The sequence below is a fragment of the Schistocerca gregaria genome, chromosome 5, assembly GCF_023897955.1.
Source record: "Schistocerca gregaria isolate iqSchGreg1 chromosome 5, iqSchGreg1.2, whole genome shotgun sequence".
Classification (NCBI taxonomy): domain Eukaryota; kingdom Metazoa; phylum Arthropoda; class Insecta; order Orthoptera; family Acrididae; genus Schistocerca; species Schistocerca gregaria.
The window spans coordinates 567,705,721-567,733,138 of NC_064924.1; the positions used below are offsets into that span (position 1 = coordinate 567,705,721).

The 27,418-nt window shown below is 40.0% G+C and overlaps 1 protein-coding gene across 11 annotated transcripts in view; it reads right to left on the bottom strand.

The window, feature by feature from the left end:
* The window catches only part of LOC126272844 (piezo-type mechanosensitive ion channel component), a 651,486-nt gene that overhangs the window by 86,181 nt on the left and 537,887 nt on the right, over window positions 1–27,418 (bottom strand). For all 11 annotated transcript variants that reach the window (XM_049976053.1, XM_049976051.1, XM_049976056.1 and 8 more), the window contains 3 exons: window positions 19,663–19,930; window positions 4,460–4,626; window positions 3,987–4,376 (listed from right to left, as the gene is read on the bottom strand). In XM_049976053.1, the coding sequence (XP_049832010.1) occupies window positions 3,987–4,376; window positions 4,460–4,626; window positions 19,663–19,930 (825 nt within the window). The remainder of the gene's footprint in view (window positions 1–3,986; window positions 4,377–4,459; window positions 4,627–19,662; window positions 19,931–27,418) is intronic.

Sequence of the window (27,418 nt, forward strand, 5' to 3'; positions counted from 1 at the left end):
TCAGTTTTTAGATGGTGGACTGTGGTTCTTTCTGCAGATGTAAGATTAGTTTGCCTGTTGAGGGATTTGGGGAATGATGCTGATGTCTTTAACTAGTCCAGCATGGTTGAATTTGGGAATGGTGCAAAAGGTGAGGTGTTTGGAAAGGACTGATATTTCTGTGAGACAAAGGCTTCTGGAGGAAAGGTTCATAACTGTGTTGCAGGTCTGTTTAGGTTCTGGGTTCTGTACGGTGGTGGGAGGGAGTTTTGGAGAGTGGGGTAAATGTAGTAGGTCGACGAGACAGCATTGTCAGCTATGAGGGGGCGTGGGGGAGGTTTGGAGGTGGTTGTAGAAGTGGCGGACAGTGGTACTCCGAGGCGGGGGTAGGAAGTGAGGAGGACGGAGAGCTTTTTGAGGAGGCGCTGTTCATGTTGCTCAAGTTCCTGCAGGGCAAAGGTTTCCTCCTACCAACACTTATTCCAGTCCAGTCACTAACATCACCTATCTCATCAAAGGCAGGACTACATGTGAAATCAGTCATGTGATGTACAAGCTAAGCTGCAACCTCTGTGCTGCATTATATGTAGGCATGACAACCAACAAGCTGTCTGTCTGTATGAACGGTCACCAACAAACTGTGGCCAAGACACAAGTGGACCACCCTGTTGCTGAACATGCTGCCAAACATGATATCCCTCACCTTAATGTCTGCTTCACAGCTTGTGCCATATGGATCCTTCCCACCAACACCAGCTTATCTGAATTGTGCAGGTTGTAACTTTCCCTGCAATACATCCTACATTCCCGTAACCCTCCTGGCCTCAACCTTCGTTAGTCACTGTCCTCACCCATCCATCCCCCTCCCTGTTCCCATTCCAGCACTACACAGCCGTCATTTCACCGCCACACCCAGTCTTTATTTTCTCTCCTTTCCCCTACTTACCTCCTCCCCCCTCCGCACCTCCTCTTCTGCCCTTCATCTAAGCTGCAACACTTGACTGTCCGCCATTCCCACCATACTATGTCTCCCTGTCCCAGCCATGTCCTTACCCCCACCCAGTCGCCATTCCCGTCATGCACTGGTGCTGCTGTTCACAGTGTGGTCTCAGCTCTCTGAGACTGCAGATGTGTGTGAAAGTTGTGTTTATGTGAGTGTGTGTGTGTGTGTGTTTGTGTGTGTATGTGTGTCTACTGCTGACAAAGGCCTTAATGGCCGAAAACTTTAATTGTGTGAATCTTTTTATTGTGCCTATCATGACTCAGCATCTCCGCTATATCTTATAATTGGATTTTTAAAGGAACATTAAGAAAACTGTGCTGCAGTTGCTCAGAGAGGAAAACACAGTGGATATGAAATGAGATACAGATACAGAGAAAATAAATGAAGTGGTAGTTCTTAAATATGGGTGTAATTTCAGTTACGAAAATAATGTGTGCGTATATAGAATCACTGTACTTAATCACTCATGCATTATTGTATTAAGAAAAATAGCAAAACAGCTAGGAAAGGAAAGCAGATCTTATTGCTGTATTCTTAAAAAGGGAAGTATTACTTTGTAACAATAATAGAGAAGGAAAGTTGCTACTCACCATATAGTGGAGACACTGAGTCGCGATAAGCACAACGAAAAGATTCACACAACTATAGCTTTCGGCCATTAAGACCTTTGTCACCAATACACACACGCGCACTCACGCAACCGCAACTTGCACACACATCTGCAGTCTCAGACAACTGAAACCAAAGACCTTAATGGCCAAAAGCTAAATTTTGCGTGAATCTCTTTGTTGTGCCTATCACAATTCAGCATCTCGGCTATATGGTGAGTAGAAACTTTCATTCTCTAATATTGTTACATCCCATCCTGGATTTTCATTGTTTGAAGTATTACTTCTATAAGGTAGCAGTAGGCAGAGATTTTTAATGTAATGGATTAACAGCAATTGTGAAACTCATTACATATTTGCACAAATTAATACATGTCTAAAATACAATGAATGAACTTGTCATAAGTTCATTCATCTAAGTGACGGAATGTGTGGTATTACCTACCACTCCAGAAGATTGATGTATAATAATGGCTTAGCCTTTCTGATTAATGAAACTCATTAACAGTACAACTGCATAAGAAATTATTATACTGGATAATGCAACTACTGTGCATATTTATTATTTTCAAGGGGCAACAAGTGTCTTTGCGATGGGATGGTGAATGCAGTAACTGTGGGAGTGGAAGAACCTGTGCATGCATTTGTTTATGTTGTGTGTTTCACCAGCCAAAGGTCAGAGCAATACATTGGTTCAGGAATAAACTCCAAAGCTGTACAATGATAGGATTGACTTTGGAAGGTATCAGAAGAGTATAATGAAGAAGCACTCCTGATTTTGATTCTGAATCATTACACACACACACACACACACACACACACACACACACACATCAGAGAAGAGTGGAATTTATTTATAAAAATGAACATTGTGCTAAAGCTGTCTCTTCCATCAGATATTGCATAATACAGTGAAGGGGTCTTTATCTGATACTTCCAAAATCGAACAATGGAAAGTAGAATATTATTAAACATGCTCAGTTCAAGCTACATTATGTGATAAAAAGTATCTGGACACCCCAATAAAAATTCATTTTTCATATTAGGTGCATTATGCTGCCACCTACTGCCAGGTACTCCGTATCAGGGACCTCAGTGGACATTAGACATCATGGGAGAGCAGAATGGGGCACTTTGTGGAACTCACAGACTTCGAACATTGTCAGGTGATTGCGTGTCACTTGCGTCATACATCTGTATGCAAGATTTCCACACTCCTAAACATACCTAAGTCCAGTGTTTCTGATGTGATAGTGAAGTGGAAATGTGAAGGGACATGTACAGAACAAATGTATACAGGCCGACCTTGTCTGGTGACTGACAGAGACCTCCAACAGTTGAAGAGGGTCATAATGTGTAATAGACAGACATCTATCCAGACTGTCACACAGGAATTCCAAACTACATAAGGATTCACAGCAAGTACTATGACAGTTAGGCAGGAGGTGCGAAAACTTGGATTTCATGGTTGAGTAGCTGCTCATAAGCCACACATGACAACAGAAAATGCCAAATGATGCCTCGCTTGGTGTAAGGCGTGTAAACATTGGACGACTGAACAGTGGAAAGAAAGTTGTGTGGAGTGATGATTTATGGTACACACTGTGGTGATTCAATGGCAGGGTGTGGGTATGATGAATGCCTGGTGATCATCATCTGCCAGCATGTGGAGTGCCAACAGTAAAATTCAGAGGAGATGGTGTTATGGTGTGGTCTTGTTTTTCATGGAGGGGACTTGCACCCCTTGTTGTTTTGTGTGACACTATCACAGCACAGGCCTACACTGATGTTTTAAGCACCTTCTTGCATCCCACCGTTGAAGAGCAATTCGGGGATGGTGACTGCGTTCTTTCAACATGATTGAGCACCTGTTCATAATGCCTGTAGCAGAGTGGTACATGACAATACTGGACTGGCCTGCATAGAGCCCTGACCTGAATCCTACAGAACACCTTTGGGATGTTTTGGAATGCCGACTTCATGCCAAGCCTCACCAACTGACATTGATACCTCTTCTCAGTGCAGCAGTCCGTGAAGAATGGGTTGCCATTCCCCAACAAACCTTCCAGCAACTGGTTGAACATATGCCTGTGAGAGTGGAAGCTGCCATCAAGGCTAAGGGTCGGCCAACACCATACTCAATTCCAGCATTACCAATGGTGGGTGCCACGAACTTTTAAGTCATTTTCAGTCAGGTTTCCAGATACTTTTGATCACACAGTGCACATCTGAACTTTGAAAATAGGCAGGGAGAAAAGGGGAGGGAGTTTGTTGCAATGTATATTTAATATGAAAACTAAGAATTATTTTCACTGTATTCCTGGATCGTTGTCAGTGTTCAGCACAAACTGTGTCATATGAGTATGAAGCTTATTACAACTTAATGTAATACTTACGCTTCAAGCATAACTTGAGGAATATGTTGAAATGGCTCAGCATCCTCCGTTTTGACAACAATAAGGGTAGCTCTTCGGCTTCCTGCTTCTCTTGGAATGACTTCATCTGGAAATCCTCTTGAAAATGCAAGCTTACGACCACCTGTTGTCATAATGTCATAATTTGTACTTCTTCTCCTACGGAAGGATCCCATACCATCTCTGGGTCTCATTTGTGAATGAATACTTCTGTCATCTGCCGTTGAACCTGATCTCTCTGAGGCAGTCTTCCTTTGATCAACTGACTGTGAATCTTCATCTTCCAGAAGTTCATAAACCTCTTCACCTTTCACAAATTCTTCTGTATCTTGGTATGAACTTTTCCACAGTCCAAGGGACTTCAGCATGAATCTGTGAAGAATACACATAGTTGATAAATTTCTTGTATGTCTCCTATACCAAATACGACATAATATGAAATGCAGGATTTTTACCTGTGAAAAAATGCCACAAGCAACAACAATAAGTCATAAACTGCATAATGACTTTTACGTTCAATACCTAGAATTCTTGGAGGGAAAAAGGGTGCATTGTCTGGCACAGCTTGCTGATTCCAGGGTAACAATTCAAACTGGAACATACACTTGAGGACAACTATTACCTGCAACAAGAAGAGCCAGATAATTTTCATTACACTACATCATTTAAAAAAAGAGTCATGACAACACAAACATTTTCTTTTCACAAAAGACTAGCTGCAGAAAAATCTTGACATTGTCCTATTTGAAATTCTGTCTATTTCCTGCACTCACTGCTACTATAACCACAAGTAACTTCTACACTCATCAATGGACACTGAGTCACAAAGTTCTCATACTATTCTTCTGCTCTGTGATCACAATTTTCCAACTCTAGCTGTTAAATTAAGGCAACAATTTCATATGAAAAGAAAAAGTAACCAGCATGTTATGTTGTCCTTTAACCTGTTAAAAACAAGTGTTAATCAGCGCACTATGACACCTTACATAGTTAAATATGATTTCATGGTGAATAGAAAAGCTTTTCATGCTATAAGGAGGCAATTTTGGCACTTAAAAATAACTAACATCTAGAGAGGAGGGCAGAAGAAAGAAATATATCATAAGCACAACTGTCAAGAAAATGAGTTACTACCAGAAGACATTGTGCTAATAAAATACACCACCAGCTCTACCCTCAATTATGGTCTTGAATTCGTAAGGAAGAGTTTCTTCAGATATGTTGACTGACTGACGGATTTACTGCATGTCAGCTCTTTGACCACTTCTTCCTGCAACTACCTGGTTGCCCATGGGTGGGCACTCAAGCTAGAACAGCCATACACAGAGCTATCAGTCTGTGGGGATGTTATTACCCATGTTTTATCTACTGCTCCAAATTACCCCAAACAATTTCTATAAAACTAAGATGGGTGATTTGGTGGTCCATTTGGGGCTTGATAGGGTGCCTGAGTGTTTGTAAAACCTGCAATGAATGTGTTCAAGTCTGTAAATATGACTTTTGGTACCTTGAAATATAAGACTATCCACAGCACACTCAAAAAGAAGATGTACAAGAGTGTGTGACACTTAGTCATCAAAACTGTTGTAGACACATCCTGGTTAGTGTTCACATTATTTGAATGAGTGGGTCCAAATTACTGTATGGGGACAAAAACGCAACAAGCCTAAGCATCACAGAACCACCTCCATCCTGAACTGCACTCTCCACACACTGTGGTTAAATAACTCATTTGGCCCTCAGGGCACTTAACATCTTGACCATTAGAAAAAAGAGGTAAAATAGCATTCACTGATTCATTCATACATCATGTTCATAAAACCAATCATCAAGGAGAGTCTTCTGGAATGCGGAACGAGTGATATTATACATTATCAGACAAAAGCAACAAATGCTGGCCACTTCTGTAAAGAATACTAACAACATATTATGACTAGCACTAATCTTGTAAACTGACAATTATGGCAGTTACTTCTAGATTACTTTATTCATGTACGTTAGGAGAAAAACAGCTACTCTGAAACACAACAACAACAACAACAACAACAACAAAATTGATCCTCCTCCTACACCACTCAGCTGCAGATTTTTTTTTTCAAATACTTAAAAAAAATAACATATATGTAACTTTACACAGATTACTATCAGTTGCCTATATACTGGCAAAGTGAGGATCTATACAGGGTGTTACAAAAAGGTATGGCCAAACTTTCAGGAAACAACCCTCACACACAAATAAAGAAAAGATGTTATGTGGACGTGTGTCTGGAAACGCTTACTTTCCATGTTAGAACTCATTTTATTACTTCTCTTCAAATCACATTAATCATGGAATGGAAACACACAGCAACAGAACGTACCAGTGTGACTTCAAACACTTTGTTACAGGAAATGTTCAAAATGTCCTCCGTTAGCAAGGATACAGGCATCCACCCTCCGTTGCGTGGAATCCCTGGGGTGCTGATGCAGCCCTGGAGAATAGCGTATTGTATCACAGCCATCCAAAATAAGAGAACAAAGAGTCTCTACATTTGGTACCGGGGTTGCGTAGACAAGAACTTTCAAATGTTCCCATAAATGAAAGTCAAGAGAGTTGAGGTCAGGAGAGAGTGGAGGCCATGGAATTGGTCCGCCTCTACCAATCCATCGGTCACCAAATCTGTTGTTGAGAAGCGTACGAACATTTCGACTGAAATGTGCAGGAGCTCCATTGTGCATGAACCACATGTTGTGTCGTACTTGTAAAGGCACATGTTCTAGCAGCACAAGTAGAGTAACCCATATGAAATCATGATAACGAGCTCCATTGAGCATAGGTGGAAGAACATTAAGACATTACCAACAATGCCTGCCCAAACGTTCACAGAATATCTGTGTTGATGACGTGATTCCACAATTGCATGCGGATTCTCGTCAGTCCACACATGTTGATTGTGAAAATTTACAATTTGATCATGTTGGAATGAAGCCTCATCCATAAAGAGAACATTTGCACTGAAATGAGGATTGACACATTGTTGGATGAACCATTTGCAGAAGTGTACCCGTGGAGGCCAATCAGCTGCTGATAGTGCCTGCACACGCTGTACAAGGTACGGAAACAACTGGTTCTCCCGTAGCACTCTCCATACAGTGACGTAGTCAACGTTACCTTGTACACCAGCAACTTCTCTGATGCTGACATTAGGGTTATCATCAAATGCATGAAGAATTGCCTCATCCATTGCAGGTGTCCTCGTCATTCTAGGTCTTCCCCAGTCGAGAGTCATAGGCTGGAATGTTCTGTGGTCCCTAAGACGCCAATCAATTGCTTCGAACGTCTTCCTGTTGGGACACCTTCGTTCTGAAAATCTGTCTCGATGCAAACTTACCGTGCCACGGCTATTGCCCTGTGCTAATCCATACATCAAATGGGCATGTGGCAACTCCGCATTTGTAAACATTGCACTGACTGCAAAACCACGTTTGTGATGAACACTAACCTGTTGATGCTACGTACTGATCTGCTTGATGCTAGTACTGTAGAGCAATGAGTCGCATGTCAACACAAGCACCGAAGTCAACATTACCTTCCTTCAATTGGGCCAACTGGTGGTGAATCGAGGAAGTACAGTACATACTGATCAAGCTAAAATGAGCTCTAACATGGAAATTAAGTGTTTCCGCACACTTATCCGCACAACATCTTTTCTTTATTTGTGTGTGAGGAACGTTTCCTGAAAGTTTGGGCATACCTTTTTGTAACACCCTGTATAATGCAAAGAGTACACAGACTTACATTCTTGAGTACACATTCTAATAAATTAGTAACTCACTGGAATACACTACAGGGTTTGTATCAAAAGTTTCAAAAATTCTCCAGTGAACCATAAGGGCTGGAGCTGTGCTATTTTTGGCAGGTGAGATGTCTTTGCTAATGAACATAACTTGGCTCAGTTGCCTTTGGGCAATGACAGCATGAGGACTGCACTTTGCACATAGTGTGTTTTGGTGGTGCATCACGATTCGAGATGCAATGGTTAATCAAGGAGCAATATGCAATCAAATTTTGCATTAAACTCTAAAAAATTGGGCTCTGAGGTAGGGGTCCTCATAAGTGAAGCCTTAAAGGATGAAGTCAAGTCCGAATCGAGAACTTTCAAGTGACTCAAGACATTCTGGGAGGGCTGAGAAAACATCAACAATGAGCACTTGGGGTATCTGTCAACATCCTGAATGCAGCGAAACGTAGAGCAATTGTAAAAAGTTTTGAACGGGGATTGATGGTTAAGTGTACAATACTTAGGAGATTGCAGTAAGCCAAAGTTGAATGTTTACTACATTTTGAGATACAAATTATGAATGAGAAAGGGGTGCACAACGATGGTCTCAAAAGTGCTGCCCGATGAACAGAAGTAAATATATGTGCTGAAGTGTTGTGAGCTGTTGGAATACCAGGAAAGTGATTCTGACTTCATGGACAGAGTAGTGACAGGTGATGAGACATGGGTTTCTGAGTATGGTCCTGAATCAAAATGACAAAGCAGTGAGGGGCACATGTTAATTTCACCTCACCTGAAGAAGGCCTGCATGAGCAAGCCCTAGGCAGCGCTTTTAGGATGAGTTTGTCTGAGACTTTCCCAGTATCAGTGATTTCTGTGAATGCTACTTTTTGATAAATGCAATTTTTTGTTGTAACCTGTCATAGTATAAGCCCACATTTTATGAATTCTCATCTTGTATCCCTCTGCACACCACCAACATTAGAATACAACTCCTGCAATTTATAACCATATGTATCACAATGTAATACATTGTGATAAGTCAAAAGTAAAAAATAAAAGGTACCAGCAAGCATATCTGCTAAATTGCATAGACCAGGTGAACAATGACAATACAATGGAAGGGATTTGCTCTCATCTGTAAGGTGTGCACGTTAAGTATCTCAACGATATGTCATTCAAGTTGTTATATTATTTAAAAGGGATGATAAATAAATGTGAAATATGCTGTGAGTTAATAATGAAAATTCTATTCTGCCTTGTTGAAGCCTTCCAATAACCCTAAATTTTCTGCCACATAGTAATTGATACAGACTTTTTTTAAGGTTGTGATGTGCAAGTGTGAAGTGTAGGAAGTACAGATCTTTCAGTTAAAAGCTGACACTGGAAACAGTGTAAGTGCAACTCTTAAAGATATGCAAAAAGTTTACCTGTTTAGTATAATGTTAAAAAAATATCCATCTTGTGAATACACCACAGTTAAACATTTGATAAAAGTTATGTAATGTACTCCTCAGCCAACAGCCCACTCCCTCCCCCTTGACATTTTTTTAGTTTATGTATGATATATATGTGTGTGTAACACACATCAAAATACTCATCAGAGCTGCTGCCAGGTAAAGCACCAAGAGCGGAATTTTCCAGAGAAAATTATCTTCTTGATTCATTTGTATGACATGCATGTTATACATTATAGTATTAGACACAAGATTCTTAGAACGAAGCACAAATGTCAGTAAATAAATGGCACATAGCACTAAATGTTATAATGCTTAAATGCTACTTTTACTTGCTATTTTCTATTTGTGATATCTAGTTGTGACTGAAATTGCAGCAGGATACTGTAAAGTTGCTCCTGTGAAAGCTGCGACCCCTCAGTCACTGTGATTTGTAACAAATAGGAGATTTCTTGTCCACCCCGAACACTCATCACCTTTTTTAAATCCAAAGGTGTGATTCATAGTGAATTTGTGACTCAAGGAGAAAAGGTTAATAGCCAATTTTACACTTGTGTCCTCACATGTTACAAAATACATCAGAAGAGACATTGTGAACAACTGGATTTTGTATAACAACAATGTTCCGAGCCACACTGCCTCAGTCACCATGCATCCTAGACATCTTTTTGTGTTCAAGAACAAAGAGGAAGTCAAAGGGTCACCACCATGAGTCACTAGAGAAGCTTTGATGTATTGTATATGTATATGTATATTAAAAACAATGAGTCCAAGACTTATCAAGCAGGAAAGCACCGGTAGACAGGCACAATAAAATAACAAACAAACAAACACACACACACACACACACACACACACACACACACACACACATACACACACACACAAAATTTCGAGCTTTCGCAACCGGCGGTTGCTTCGTCAGGAAAGAGGGAAGGAAAAGGAAAGATGAAAGGATGTGGGTTTTAAGGGAGAGGGTAAGGAGTCATTCCAATCCCGGGAGCAGAAAGACTTACCTTAGGGGGAAAAAAGGATAGGTGTATACTCTCTCACACACACACACACACACACACACACACAAAAGATGATGTTGTATGACAGGTGAGGTATGAGTGGCGGCAACTTGAAATTAGCAGAGATTGAGGCCTGGTGGATAATGAGAAGAAAGGATATATTGAAGGGCAAGTTCCCATCTCCAGAGTTCGGATAGGTTGGTGTTGGTGGGAAGTATCCAGATAACCCGGACAGTGTAACACTGTGCCAAGATGTGCTGGCCGTGCACCAAGGCATGTTTAGCCACAGGGTGATCCTCATTACCAACAAACACTGTCTGCCTGTGTCCATTCATGCGAATGGACAGTTTGTTGCTGGTCATTCCCACACAGAAGGCGTCACAGTGTAGGCAAGTCAGTTAGTATATCATGTGGGTGCTTTCACATGTGGCTCTGCCTTTGATCGTGTACACCTTCCGGGTTACAGGACTGGAGTAGGTGGTGGTGGGAGGGTGCATAGGACAGGTTTTACACCGGGGGCGGTTACAAGGGTAGGAGCCAGAGGGTAGGGAAGGTGGTTTGGGGACTTCATAGGGATGAACCAAGAGGTTACGAAGGTTAGGTGGACGGCGGAAAGACACTCTTGGTGGAGTAGGGAGGATTTCATGAAGGATGGATCCTCCCTACTCCACCAAGAGTGTCTTTCCGCCGTCCACCTAACCTTCGTAACCTCTTGGTTCATCCCTATGAAATCCCCAAAGCACCTTCCCTATCCTCTGGCTCCTACCCTTGCAACCGCTCCCGGTGTAAAAACTGTCATACGCACCCTCCCACCACCACCTACTCCAGTCCTGTAACCCGGAAGGTGTACACGATCAAAGGCAGAGCCACGTGTGAGAGCATCTACGTGATTTACCAACTGACCTGCCTACACTGTGATGCTTTCTACATGGGAATGACCAGCAACAAACTGTCCATTCGCATGAATGGACACAGGCAGACAGTGTTTGTTGGTAATGAGGATCACCCAGTGGCTAAACATGCCTTGGTGCACAGCCAGCACATCTTGGCACAGTGTTACACCGTCCGAGTTATCTGGATACTTCCCACCAAACAACCTATCCGAACTCCGGAGATGGGAACTCGCCCTTCAATATATCCTCTCTTCTTGTTATCCACCAGGCCTCAATCTCCGCTAGCTTCAAGTTGCCGCCACTCATACCTCACCTGTCATTCAACATCATCTTTGCCTCCACACTTCCGTCTTGACTTATATCTCTGCCCATACTCTTTGCCTTTAAATATGTCTGCTTGTATGTGTGTATGTATGGATGGATATGCGTGCGTGCGTGTGTGTGTGTGTGTGTGTGTGTGTGTGTGTGTGTGTGTGTGTGTCTGTGTGTGCACGCGCGAGCATACACCTATCCTTTTTCCCCCTAAGGTAAGTCTTTCCGCTCCCGGGACTGGAATGACTCCTTACCCTCTCCCTTAAAACCCACATCCTTTCATCTTTCCTTTTCCTTCCCTCTTTCCTGACGAAGCAGCCGCCGGTTGCGAAAGCTCAAATTCTGTGTGTGTGTTTGTGTTTTATTCATTGTGCCTATCTACCGGCACTTTCCCGCTTGGTAAGTCTTGGAATCTTTGTTTTTGTATATGTATATGTATGTGTAGAGAAGCTTTGTAAATAAAATAGAAAGAAACTTCCCCATGGGAAAAATATATTAAAAACAAAGATTCCAAGACTTACCAAGCGGGAAAGCGCCAGCAGACAGCCACAATGAACAAAACACACAAACACACACACAGAATTACTAGCTTTTGCAACCAATGGTTGCTTCTTCAGGAAGGAGAGGGAAAGACGAAAGGATGTGGGTTTTAAGGGAGATGGTAAGGAGTCATTCCAATCTCGGGAGCGGAAAGACTTCCCTTAGGGGGAAAAAGGGAAGTCTTTCCACTCCCGGGATTGGAATGACACCTTACCCTCTCCCTTAAAACCCACATCCTTTCGTCTTTCCCTCTCCTTCCCTCTTTCCTGTAGAAGCAGCCATCGGTTGCGAAAGCTAGTAATTCTGTGTGTGTGTGTGTGTGTGTGTGTGTGTGTGTGTGTGTGTGTGTGTGTGTGTGTGTGTTTGTTCATTGTGCCTGTCTGCCGGCACTTTCCCGCTTGGTAAGTCTTGGAATCTTTGTTTTTAATATATAGAGAAGCTTTGATGTATTGCCTTAGGATAGTTCTGATGATGCCTTCCAGGAAGTCTATGTAGACTGGGCAAACCTGTTATAGTTAAGTGTAGATGTGGGAGGAACATACTTTGAAGATTTTTAACGTTTTGTGCTTTAAAAAGAAATAAATCTCTTAAAAACTAATTATTCTTGAAACTTTTGGGATATGCCTTGTGCACATCTCCAGTCAGCAACTGCTCAATTTTTGTGTAGTTTCACCCATCAAAGATACACAGCTTGATGGGCTGCTGCAGGCAACTGTATTTTATAAGGCATGCAATGAAGAATGTCCATTGTATTCAATTCCCATGAGGTCTGAAACTTTTTGTCATTTACAAGCCATGAATATCATCTCTGTTCTCTGTTGGTAATGATTTTTCCACAGCCACCAGTTGACTTGGCTTCGAATGGTACACCATCCCTCGTAAACATGTTGAAGAGTCTGGACTGATACACTGAAAGAAGTCGGGCAACTCTATTCACGGTGCAATCATGGGCCCGTCCAAACACTATAGTTCCTTTCAGATTTTCTGTCTCTTCTAAATGATTAATGGAAAATCTCATATAAAGATGTGAAACAAATACTAACAAAGGGATACAGGGGCTGGCCAGTACTTACCTTAGCTCAGTACAGCTGATAGAGAACACAAAACAGAACAGAAAATTTACATCCTAGCTTTAAGAACTTTGTACCTTCATCAGGGAGGAGAGGAGAAAAGAGGGAAGAGCGGAAAGTGGATTTAGTCAGTCACAACCCAGGTTATGAAGCAACAGGGAAAGGTAAACAGGGAGGGTAGCAAGGATGGAGGCATGGTTGTCAGAGGGAAGCCAAAGATCTTTGGTTTCCCTTCTTCCCTTTTTTTCCCCTCTCTCCTCCCTGATGAAGGAACAAAGTTCCGAAAGCTAGGAATGTAAATTTTCTGTTCTGTTTTGTGTTATCTATTGGCTGTACTGAGCTGAGGTAAGTATTGGCCAGCCGCTCTATCTCTTTGTTAGTATTTGCTTCTGTCTCATCTCTATGTTTATTCACCTTTTCAGTAATTCCATACAACTGACGCCACATTCACAACGTTTCACAATGGGCTTTTTTAAGGGTGTGACGTATCTTGGCTGGTGAGTTTATTCTTTCTGTTTATCTTATGATAGTAATTTCATTTCATTTGTGGTGTTTCACATAATTCTGAATGAACTGCAGAATATCCAGAAAAAAATATAAAGGTGTTCGTAAACTTGTCAAATATGGGGGGGGGGGGGGGGGGGGGGGGGGGCGGGCTTTTACCTTTCTCAATACTATTACTCTGTACTTTCGTAGTTACAGCACAAAAACAGAAATAAAGAGCAAAGCATCCATTTTGATACCAGCCATTTATTCCATGTAAAGCTGCTACTTATTGAATGTTCCTGTCTCCCAGATATATTCATCTAGTTTCACTGGTCATGATGAAAAAGATGTTATTCTTGAGTGCTGTCATGAAAAATGTCACAGCCATAAGTGCTACAACTGGGTAACAAACCTGTTCTAGCTTATATGAAACAAATCTGCTTTTAAGAACCACAGTTCTCACACCAGTCTCACCCAAAAAACAAACAACAAAAATTTCTTATGATGCCTAAACAAAATTATGACAACTTTTTAAATCTTCTGTCCAACATGTACAGAAACCTCACTGGAGTTTCAAGAGACAAGGGGCTATCAGTGGTTGAGAAGGGAATGAGACAAAGTTTTAGCCTTCCCATGATATTCAATCTTCATATTGAGTCAACAGAAAATGAAAACAAAGATAAATTTGGAGAAGAAATTAAAGTGTGGAGACAAGAAATAAAATACCTATGGATTTGGAAGATTAGTTGAATAGAATGGGTAGTCTCTTGAGAGCAGGTTGTAATATGAAAACCAACAAAAGAAAAATATGCTAATGGGATGTAGTCTAATTAAATCAGGCAATGCTGGAGGGATTAGATTAGAAAATGAGACACCAAACAGTAGTAGATGAGTTTTGCTATTTGCGCATTAAAGTAACTGATAATAGTCAAAGTACAGAGGATATAAATCACAGACTGGCAATAGCAAGAAAAGTGTTTCTGAAAAAGAGAAATGAGATACTTGTTAACACTGAATATAAATTTAAGTGTTAGCAAGTCTTTTCTGAAGGCACTTGCCCACAGTGCAGCCTTGTATGGAAATGAATATGGACAATAAGCAGTTCAGACAAGAAGAGAAAACAAATCTTCATAAGGTGGTGCTCCAGAAGAATGCTGAAGGTTACATGGACAGTTTGTGTAGCTAATGAGGAGACGAAAATTGGGAAGAAAAGAAATTTTTGGCACAACTTAATTAAAAGAGGTGATTAAAAGAGGGGATCGGATGATAGAAACTTTCTCAAACAGCAAGGAGTCATTAGTTCAGCACTGGAGGGCTGTGTGAGGAGTAAAAATTGTTAAGGAAGATTGAGAGAAGAATTCAGTAAGCAGATTCAAATGGATGTAGGTTGTAGTAGTTACTGGAAATGGAGAGGCTTGCTTGGAATAGAGCAGCAAAGAGAGCTGCATCAAAACCAGACTGGAAAAAAAAAGTTTATATTCGTATTTTGCTCTTGTACAACTTACGTTGTACACTGATGTCCCACAACTTACACCACATGCTCTACTCAAAGATTTAACTAAAATGTTGCCTTTTCTACTGACACAACCGATGATCTGCAAAAATTGTCCAACATTTTGTGGTTGTATGGCAGTCACAACATTTAATGAGTGCAAGAAGACAGTGTACAGCAATACATTCTGAATATAGCCTTTGGAACTGAATTAAATGTTTCCTCTGGGTCACTGAAGACTAAAAATAGATGCTCTTGCCATTCTCTATATTTTCCTGGGATTTGTCCTGGACAGAAAATTATGCCAATGATGCCTCTGAATATTCAGTAACCACACTACTACAGGGATAACTCTGAGGTGCTTTGGCTCGACCGAGCATGCGCTCTATTTATATGCGATACGTGAACATTTTCACATTACTTACAGCCTGAAACAGAGTTGCATATCTCCACAGGCTCTTTTCATTTTACTCGTAAGAAATGCTGTAAAAAATATTATCTGAAACTACACATCATCAATCACATACTGCGCAGCAACTTGTGAAGTGCTGTAATATAAGGGATGTTCAATAAGTAATGCAAAACATTTATTCTTAACCAATTTCAATTGACAAAATGTGGAATGTGTTGTGGGACATCATGGTTTATTCCCAATTCAACCCCTACAATTTCACAAAGTGCTAATAGGTGATGGCACTATACATAATCTTCAAAATGGCTCCTGCCACAGTGCTGTGTTCCAAGCAGACAGCCATCACTGTCTTTTTTTTTTTTTTTTTTTTTTTTTTTGTGGAAAACCAGAGCATTGCAGATATACACAAGCACTTGCAGAATGTCTATAGAGACCTGGCAATGAACAAAAGCACAGTGAGTCATTGGGCAAGGAATCTGGCATCATCGCTACTAGGTTTTGTACACCTGTCTGATCTCCTGTGTGCTGCCCGGCTGTACACATCTCCAGGAAACTGAAGAAGCGATTTCACCACCACAAAAATACAAACTTCTCCTGCTCTTGGACAATGCAAGACCTCACCTATGTTTGCAGACCGAAGAGGAGCTTACAAAACTACATTGGATTATTCTTCCTCATCCACCCTAAGACCATCTTGCACCTTCTCGAGCAACAAGACTTCGGCACCAATGTCGACCAGTAGAGTGGTACCATGCAGGCATACATGCCCTGCTAGTAAGGTGGCATAAGACCATCGCATTGAATGGAGTAGTTGGAAAATTGGGTTTTGCATACAAAGGAGTGGGGAAGAATATTGTTTATTGGGATCCTGAATAAAACCAACCTGCTTTCAGAAAAAATTGTGTTGCATTATTTAATGAATGCCCCCTTGCAGATACAGCAAGGGACTCTACAACATCTTGAAATTGTTTACTGTACAGCACCCAGAAAAACTTGGTGTTTAAACCAAATCATCTGATGTCCAGTGATAGTGGCTTCAGCACTGCTGACTTGTGGCCTTCCAGAAGTTGGAAGTTCATGTCATATTCCTCCCACATAATCAAAATTACTTAACCAGAATTTGTGCTATTCTGATTGCTGATTAATGCTTCTTACCAAATACTGACATTCTTGTGAACTTTATAAACAATTTAATTACAAACTGACAACCAGACATTGAATATAATTGGTAACCTCCTCTGTTGCAGCTACAAATTGATGATGGTTCCCTTGTGAGTTTGGACTGGATAGTCTTCTACTATGTGCTGGATTGTTTGTTTTTGCAGCATTGCATTAGCAATTTGGAGTTGTTATCTCTCCACATTTGCAGAGGGTGTCAGCACTTCTTCCATGGGTAGTGCAGTTGTCCACATTTTGCGTGACTGAAGCCGAGCAGCTTCTCACATGTCATATGTAGGCTGCTAGAGAGACTTCTATGTAACAGACTGACCTCAAAAAAATTGGAATCAATCTCAGACAAACATGCAGAACTCCGACCTAATAGAAGCTGCACTGATCAAGTCTGTAGATGACATGGCTGCTTTCACAGAGGACAATGCCTTTCATGTGGTAAGCTAAGCCAGTGACAGGATTGAATAGGTGATAGCGGGAAGATGTATGGGATGGGTCTTGATTATGTGTGTATTGCAACGATACAAGCCATGAGGCAATGGGTTGGTAGCAGGAGTGGAGAAGAGACTGAAGTGGATATTGTGTAGGTTGGGAGGGTGGAAAAATATCACTGTTTGTTTGTGTGTGTGTGTGTGTGTGTGTGTGTGTGTGTGTGTGTGTGTGTGTGTGTGTGTGTGGGTGTGGAGGGGGGGGGGGGTTGGAAAGTGGGGATGATACCTCTTATATGGTTCTATTATTTGTTTATTGTCCAATAAGTATTGGGCGCAAATGCCCATCATTGCAGTACCTGCATTATATATGATAAAATATCTTACAAAATATATTTATCTCTTGTGTATAGCATATTCATATGAATGAATGTAACTCCTATATTTTCATATATCATATTTTAACCCCATACCATGTTAATTTATTTACAAATTAAAGTCCAAAAAATTGTATTTTTTTATCAATGAAAATGTCCTTTAATGAATGTCTATATGTACTGAATTATAAAGACAGCTCCTAAAACTCAAAAGAATGAGTTACAAATTTCTGAAGACCATCATTAATAAGATCCTGAGTATACTCATGACTTTGACTGCAGTATCCCGAAACTTAACATCACTTTTTAATTTGTATGTAGATATGAATTTGAACCAAGTACTTCACAGTGGTTTCTTGTGAACAGAAATCTTGGAGGAGTTGGCTGGAGAGAGGAAGAGGGAGGGCTGGGGGGTGGGGGAGAACAAACCACAAAGGACTTATCCGAATGAGATTGAGATTGGCAGATGTGATGTACATGTACGGACAAACAAACGATTAAGATTTCATGAAAATTGACAATTTATTCAAGAGAAAGAGCTTCACAAATGACGCAAGTCAATTTGTATTGGTCCACCTCTTGCCCTTATTCAAGCAGTTATTCACCTTAGCACTGATTGTTTGAGATGTTAGAGGTCCTCCTCTGGGATATCATGCCAAATTCTGTCCAACTGGTGTGTTAAATTGTCAAAATCCTGAGCTGGTTGGAGGGTCCTGCCAATAATGCTCCAAACATTCTCAATTGGAGAGAGATCTGGTGACCTTGCTGGCAGGGTTTGACAAGCACAAAGACAAGCAGTAGAATCTCCCATTGTGTGCAGGTGGTCATAATCTTACTGAAATGTAAGCCAAGGATGGCTTCCCATGAAGGGCAATGAAACAGGGTATAGAATAACGTCCACATACCACTGTGCTGTAAGGGTTTTGGGATTGGGGATGACAATCACTGGGTTCCCGCTATCAAAAGACATGGCACTCTGGAGCAGCACTCCTGGCTGTCGGGGTGTATGGCAGGTGATGGTCAGGTTGTTATCCCACTGCTGACTGAGGTGTCTCCAGACATGTCTTCAGCCTGGAATCTCACTGACTGGAGTAGAAATGTCTTCAGTGCTGATTCCTTCTTTGAAATAAGCCCTGATGATCAGCTGCCTGAGTATATTTGGGATTTTAATTTTCTGTCAAGAAAATAAAAAATAACTTGGGACTTTATGCTAAGGGGTTAAACTGACTTGATTCCTTATTACATGCCAAAAACGCTCCTGGTAACATATGGACAATTATCTAAATATATGACAGTGATAAATAGCAAATAAAATTTGGATTATTATGTGACTGTCAATGATGGTGTGATTTACAATAACAATTATAATTTAGCTGTTTCTATCTCAAATTAGTAATTTCATTTCTAAGCTGTGTTATCTGTCTGGTTCCAGTCATGGCCTGACAAGCACTGTTAAACATGGACATCTTACGTTCATTATTCAATAAGGATAGGAGTACTAGTTTTATCTTCATAGCACGTTGCTTTACTCCTGAAGCATTCCCACAATGCATATTTTATCAGAGTTTTTCTTGCTTATTTTTAACAAATAGTATTTTTTTAAATGCAATGGTGCAACAAACAGTAAAGAATTCAAGCGAGTCTCTCAGGACACCCTGTATAGCGTGGCATTTTTGCCTCTACTTGATAAGATGTGAAATTTCTATGCGATTCGACTGCAGTACCAGTTAAGGGTGAATGTTTAGGACAGATCATGAACCTTCATCATGAAGAGGAGGACTGGAAGGAGGCCTTGGATAGGGATGGACTAGGATACCACAAAAGTTGACCTAGCAATGGAATACTACTTTAGGTGATGGGAGTAAATTCTGGGTTTGTTAGTGTCACATGAAGAAATTGCAAAATTGTTTTCTCAAGCCACATCAAGTATACGCACCAATTTTTGTAACCATAATAGAATATCCCTTAGCATAACATGAGTTTCATCATCTCAGAAACCCACTTCCGAAACCACTGCTGCTAAAAGTTTCTGACAGCGCATACTATTAACTATAACTTTGGACAAATGCACTATCCCAAACTGGGTTAACATATACAAGTGTTTGAAAACCCAGTATTGAGTTAACACTGTCCCTCATGATCTACCTCTGGTTTAAAGAAGTAGCAACTAGAAAATTCATACATGCATAAACAAAACCCATTTGTCAAAAATATTTACCATATAGTCATATTACAGCTAGAAGTTACCTCAGTGTATGCAATCAAGGTGACCCAGAATGTTTTTGTAGGCCTTGGGACACTCAGTGTTCCCCACAAGAAGACCATTAACGGCAATGGCAATGAAAGAATTGTAGGTGACTTCACTTGTTGCAAAAAGACAACAAAGTAGCAAACAAGTTCCGAGTGTGAGATTATTGCAAACCAAAGTGCCAGGAATAACCGAACAATAGGTGGTTGATCAGAAGGACTCAGTTCTTGCTGATCCATTTCTTCCACACTTGGTGGTTCCAACCCGCTGCAAAGAAAGAAAAAGGATTACTATAAAAACATATGAGAGAGAAATACACAAATGTATTTTAAATACTTAAGTTCAGTGAGCTGAAAATAAAGATGTATGAATCAATTGTTATCAAACAGTACCCATGCCAAATACAAGAAATAAAATGAAGAGAGGTTAAAAAAATTATCTTGTGATTCTGGACAAAAGGAAATGGCAGCCTAGCTTTAATCATCAGTTCTATGGGCTCACATGGCTTGTTACTGAAAAAACGTGCTACAGTCCTTGCAATGCAACAATCCGAGATAACTACAGCTAAAGCAAGAACTTATGTGTAAGTAAGTGCCTGTGGACACAAATAACTGACCAGAATTGTTTTTTAAGATCTAGGTCTCACAATTTCTAATTTATCAGCATCCAGCATGAGGCAAAGCTATTTGACTTTATGCATACAAAATAAGACTGAAACAGCTTTAGAGTATATCTGAATAAGGTTAGCAACAGGAGACTGCATTTATATAACTTAAGAGTTGAAAGTTTAATCATTTAGAAAAAATTATCAATTTATTAATTTTAATCTGCTACAAAATATTAGTTCATTCTAGGGGACAAACAAAATAATTTTTGGAAAAATACATAATGGGTCAACACAAACTGAAAAAAAAAATGACTTGTGAGTATTAAGGAGTAAAGGAAACAACTTACCAACTAATAGAAGTGTTGCATGGTCAACTGGCAAACAAAAAAGAATGAAACTTCATTAGTTTTCGGACAGATCCCTTTAACAAGCTAGAGCGCACATACATACGCACATATGTGCACCCCTCCTCCCTGCCCCCCTCCCCCCCCCCCCCCCCCCCCACACACACAGTGTTAACTGAAGACACCATTTAGTGTGTGTGTGGGGGGGGAGTTTTGGAGGGGGGGGGGGGTCATGGAAAGGCACATGAAATACAGGGCATGCACATGAGCAACAAATTTTCATTCTTTTTTGTCTACTTGTTGATAATCAATGCTTCTGCTATTTAGTGAGTTGTCTCCTTTACTCCTAAATTATTTACATTTTGTCTGACATTTTCAAACTATATTTTTTGTAATTGTTTAGGAGAAGTGAAATCATAGGGTTTATACAGAACTCCAGTTGCCTAAAAGCAAATGCAGAGGAAGCTGTCTTATGTACACATGAAGTACAAAAACTGGCCACTCCTGAGAATCATCAAGTCCAGCCATCTGCATGATATGACAACACTGTTGGGCATGGAATTGCTTGGAGGAAGTGTTCCCTGTTGCTCGAGACAGTACAGTGCTGTATCTGCTCATGGTCTAGTGGTAAACATCGTACAATGTAGCAGCAAAGTTGCGAGTTCAAGTCCACTCATTCCTTTATTTTTCAGCTGGATTTTGGCTTTCTGCTAAAAGCATAAGACTGATGAAACCTCAAATATAAGTTGCTTTAGTTTCTAGCCCACCAATAATAGCAAAACCTCCCACAAAAGATCTCATGGCAGCATCCAGATCAGAAAAGTTTATGCTCAAAAGCTTCCTTCCCCCCACAGTGGCCACTGGCAACCAGCCACATGCCACCTACCTCTTGGTGTCGTCTGCAATTTGACCAGGTGAACACAGTGCAGTGAATCTTGGGCATGTTTAAGCTCTTGTATGCGTAAGAATAAAATATTTCCTATTGTAGTTTCATTTTCTGTGCGGAATATCTTCAGCAAGCAAGTGAAACCATACTGTAATACAGCGCATGTATTTTAAGTTCTAGTATTTGTCTTGCAGTTACAAATTGATGTTGCATACTTGAATTTCATGAACATTGTAAAATAGAGCCATGAGTGAAACAGTTTTGGCATTTGCAACATATTGTTCACTTTGAGTTTAATAGAGGGCTGAAGGTAATAAGGGAAGCTTGAAATGTTTGTGTTGTGTGTGGGGCAAGTACTATCAAGAAATGACACCACAAAATGATGTTCCTCTTTCAAGAGAGATCATTCTGGCATGAATCATTCTCCCCATTTAAGGGGTCTCAAGTGATCAGCTGCAACCATTAAACCTTCACATGACATCTGCATCAAACAGGTAAGGTTCAGAAAGAGAGTGTAAGTTAACTGCATTCTCTAATTCAAAGCAACAAAAATCAAAGGGGCAGCTATTACTGCATTTCTATTTGCATGTCATCATTTTGCTCATTGAGCATTCCTATGTAATATTATTACTAGTGGTGAGTTATGATGCCTTTATGTTAACTTCTTACAAAGAAGTTAATGGCTGAGCCTTAACAAAAATACATCTAACTGAGCAAAGGACAGTGTGAACAGAGTATTTTGCATCTGGTGGCACAAAAAGCATATTGCACACACAAAAATAAATAAATAGCTAAAAAAATACAAAAAGGAAAAAAAACATAATCCTGCCCAAGGGTATATCCATTATGGCTGCCATTTCTTGCCAACAACTGTGGCGCATTTTTCAGTCAAAATGTAAGAAAAACTACCAACAAAACTGCATCAAGTGCTAATACTACACGACAATGCACTCTGCTGGTTTCACAAATCCGTGGAAGTAATTCCCCATGCACCCATTCTTCTGTTCTCACGCTCTGAAAGCTTCATTTTGCCACACCTTATCCAACAACTATCAAGAAAATTCATCTCTGGATGAAAATTCATGTCAATCCTGACTTGACATCACCTTCAGCTCCGAACGAGTAAATTTCTACAAGCATGGAATTCGTAAACTACCTGGGCACTGTCAGAGAATATACTGTTGATGATTAATTTCCCTCTTATGTTTACTAATGAATTACAACTTACAAAGATAAACTTACAACAAAAGTTTGTAAGATTCAAATATACAAAATCCAATACTAAAACTTAAAATAAGGAAATAACAAATAATAAATACATCCACAGTAACCTATGCCCATTGTGTAACTACACAGTTTCACTCCATTAATAAAAGTTACTCAATGTGCAAAATCAAACTACAATCAAAACAATTTTATGTTTATCAATGAAAGACCAGAAATGTGGCCAAGGTCTGTCACACTGCATTCACATTGTCAGATGGCAGCATGCATCAAATAGGTGGTGCCAAGTGGCCAGTTGCCAGTGGTCAGTATCCAATGTTGGATGAGAAACTCTTGAGCGTAAAGAGATTTTATTTTGGTGCAGCTATGAGCTCTTTCACAGAAGGTTTTGTTATTACTGGTGGGTTAGAAAATGAAGCAAATTATCTTTGAGGTTTCACCAGACTGATATCTTTAGTGCAAAGCCAAAATGCAGCTGTAAAAATAGCAGATTGAGTGGACTCTAACTTGTGACATTGTGTCTACTTTGTGTGGCATTTACTGCTAGACCATGAGCAAATACAGCATTGTAACAACTCAAGCATAAGACAGTACTTTCTCCAGACACTCCTGCATTTTACACTACTGCCAGATAATATAGATGGCCAGATTCAGAATTTGGAGGGACGGTTACCTTTCGTGCTGTTAAATTTACACACATAGAAAGAAGCAGTACATTAACTGGTGACATTTACTACAGATCAAGCAAATACTGTTTGCAGTGCACATTGCATAGACGATATCACAGCAGCTTTCTCAAGGTGATACGTAACACTTTTATTCTAAAGGGTAAGCTGCTATTCACTGAAAGCCAAGAAAATGCTGACAGAGAATGCTTTCTTCGCTATCAGTTGAGCCATTCTCTACTAGTGCCATTCGTTTCCTCCTCCTCCTCCTCCTCCTCCTCTTTGACCAGTATTCTTTTAGTATCCATTATTTTAATTTATTTTTTATACTTTTTAAATTTATCATTTCCCTTTTGTATATTTTTATGTATTACTTTATGCTTGATGAAAAATTTCAAGAATACCAGTGTAACATTTATTTCAACTCAAGATATCCGATTTTCCACCACCATAAAAAGTTTATCAACCGCTTTCCTTCCAGAAAACTGCAATACAGTGACTTAACTTCATTCATCCACCATAAAATAAGACAGTGAGACAAACATTACACAAAAATAGTAAAACATGTGACTTCTATTCTGATTTCTTTTAAATCTTGCTTAGGAAAACAGGAGAGTCAAAGTTAAACTGAGCAGACATTCAAAACAAGAGAACTCAAGCCACTCTTCAAATGCATTAGAATGTTCAGGATGTGGTATTATTCATGTCAGTACAGCTATCAGAACTGAATTTTAAAAAGTGCTGTTTCTCAGTTTCCATCACTGAGATTAGAATAGACAGATTTTTTGTTTCACAGATCTACAGTAAGGGGATTCTCAAAGATGTAAAAGAGTTTGCAAAATGTGAAGTCATAATATATATCTTAAAAAAGGGGTTATGATAATGCTTCTTCCACAGTTTTTAAGTGAAACAGTGCCCACAGATGTGGAGTAAATAAAAACATATTTTTATTTAAGAGAGTATACCAGACTTGTCACAGGCATATACAAGTATATACTCTGAGATGCATAAGAGATTCTGCTAGCCATTAAAACTCCAACACCAGGAAGAATAGCACATACCAGAATTTTACTTATTCTGCATATACAGTACAGTAGGATAAAAAATGTTAAATCTGTTTGTAATCCAGAGTATACAGGATGCAAAATTTAGTTCACAGAGTTATCACCTATGCAACCAACAGTGGCTATAACCTGGCTGTGCAGTAAGCCGAACTCTGGTCGGACTACAGATACCACAATGTCATGCAGTGCTGCTGCATCTCTATGCTAGAGTTCATTGTTTGTAGTGGCTGGCAAATGGTGGTGAGCCAGTCTCTTTTCAGCAAAATTAGCTGTTTACAGTGGGTGAGAGAGATTGAGAACGTGTTGGCCAGGGCTATAGTCACTACCATCTGCATTGAGGTAGGTAATGACTCCATGAGCACTGTGTGTTGTACGTTATCTTGTTGAAAGATAATGTCATGAAGACTTTAAAGAAAGGGCACAACTTCTGGTCTTAACACATCAGAAAAGTAATGACTGCTGTTCAAATAACAGTTGCTACAAACCATAAATAGTTATGTGGTGCAATCAGTGGCACCTCATCCATCACACCAGGTGCTGGGCACGTGTAACAATGATGACTGATTACTGGCACTGTTTTTTTTTTTTTTCATTTTAGGGCCTCAACCTATAGTTATATCCATCACAATGTTGTACACAGAACCAGAAAAAATAAGAAAAGATGAGGTCATGCCATTCCTAAATCCTGTGTTGCCACTGTGCATATGTGTTTTGGTACTCTACACTGTGCTGCCTTTCAAGGAAAGCTGCAGAAACAATCACCATGCTGACAATTTGTGGTACTCAAGATATCATTGCACTGTCCAGGTGGATACTTGGCTTGGAAGATAAAAGCCCATTCCCTGTGTCACCGTATGTAATTTACTTGTGATCCTGGATGGCTGAGCAAGCAGTATATCAATGGATAATGGTTGTGTAGGGCAGATGGAATTCTGCATGGCATTGAGTATGGTCCTCTTGAACCCATCTATTCCATATTTACACAATATCCTCTACCTGAATCAAATGATTTAAATTATGTACATTATGAGACAAATGGCCCACCATTCACAAAATCCATTGGATCCTGACCAACATGAGCAGCTGTATCATGGGATGATAAACTGCTGTCTTATTAGGCCATGATCTTAATGCTACTGAATTCTGAAAAAGGCTGGTATACTTTTCTCCTTCTCACAAGAAACATAACATGAAATTGTAGCAAAGAACCAACAATCAAATGTTATTTCTGAAAGAGACACACTGTGTAATCTTTTCTTATGCACACAACATAAGTGGTATTAGCCCTCCTTATTTCTGCAGTTGTGCTGAAATGATAATTACTTGCATACCCAAACACATTGTACATTTCATGCCAATTTGATGTTTGTTGCACACCGTCTTCATGGTGTTGCAGTTTTAATGGCTGGCACTGTGTATCTGTTACACCACCATAGTCGTGCATAACTAAATAGAAAGGGAAAAGCTGTGGAGTCCTGCTTGCTAAATAATGAAATATCAACTTACAGACAATTCATTGAGGGAACAGAAAAATTTGTATCCATGTCACAAAACACATCTGGGGGTATCACCTTGGATTATTTGGCAGCAAATGAAATAGTTGAAAGATGACCAATTATAGGTTACTTTTTTAGAAAAATAGTTTATTAAATAAGCACAACACGAGTTGATATTAAAAATACAATTCAGCTTAAGAGGAAACTTTGAAACTTGCACAAAATCAACCTTTGTGAAAATCTCATTCTGGAAACATCCCCCAGGCTGTGGCTAAGCCATATCTCCGAAATATCCTTTCTTTCAGGAGTGCCAGTTCTGCTAGGTTCGCAGGAGAGCTTCTGTAAAGTTTGGAAGGTAGGAGACGAGGTACTGGCAGAAGTAAAGCTGTGAGTACCAGGCGTGAGTCGTGCTTCGGTAGCTCAGTTGGTAGAGCACTTGCCCGCGAAAGGCAAAGGTCCCGAGTTCGAGTCTCGGTCGGGCACACAGTTTGAATCCACTGCAGAGTGAAAATCTCATTCTGAAAATATGTTCTGCCAAAAATCATGATCATGAACACTCTCTACCAGTGGCAGTTGCGTACACAATAAAACCTGTTAGGCAAGTTATAAAGAAGTGGTCACATAATAAAACTCAAGAAATCAATGATAGTTTGAACTTTGTTATTTGCAACTGTGTACCACCTCAGTGGTTCTGTATTACAAAACTTTAATATATGGTGTTTTAGAAGCTGGTTTATAGTTTAATGCTACTAAGGCCCGAAGACTGGAACTCAACCATGATGCAAATACAAATATCAATTTTTCCAGAGTTTGTTTTACACACACACATACACATACACACACACACACACACACACACACACACACACACACACACACACACACACACACTCAACTGCACATGGAAAGTAAGTCAGAACCAAATGAAACTTTAACTTCAACATTATTGTGAAAAGCATACATTGTTACTCACTGTTAAGATGACACATTCAGCTGCAGACAAGCATTATGAAAAGTGTGTTACATATGAAATTTCAGCCAAATCTTTCTTCTGAAGAGGTAAAAAAAAAACACAAACACATCCACACAAGTAGAAGCACATGCACGTGTTTCCTTTTTTAAAGGAGGCTTTGGCTGAAAGCTCATATGTGACATTCTTGTCATCGTGTCTGTCTGCAACTCAATGTGTCATCTTTATGGTGAGTACTAATCTGTTCTTTTCATAATACTGTTGCTCTTCCAAACTGGATCTTTCATGGTTCAGACTTCTATTTCCAGAACTATGCTTCTAGAACCATACAAGTGCTTCAGATTTTCTGCAATCTTCCTAGGTCAGTAATAAATAAACATCTACTCTATGTGATCAAAAGTATTCTGACACCCCAGAAACATTTGTTTTTCGTATTAGGTGCATTGTGCTAGCATCTGCTGCCAGGCATTCCATATCAGCGATCTCAGTAGTCATTAGA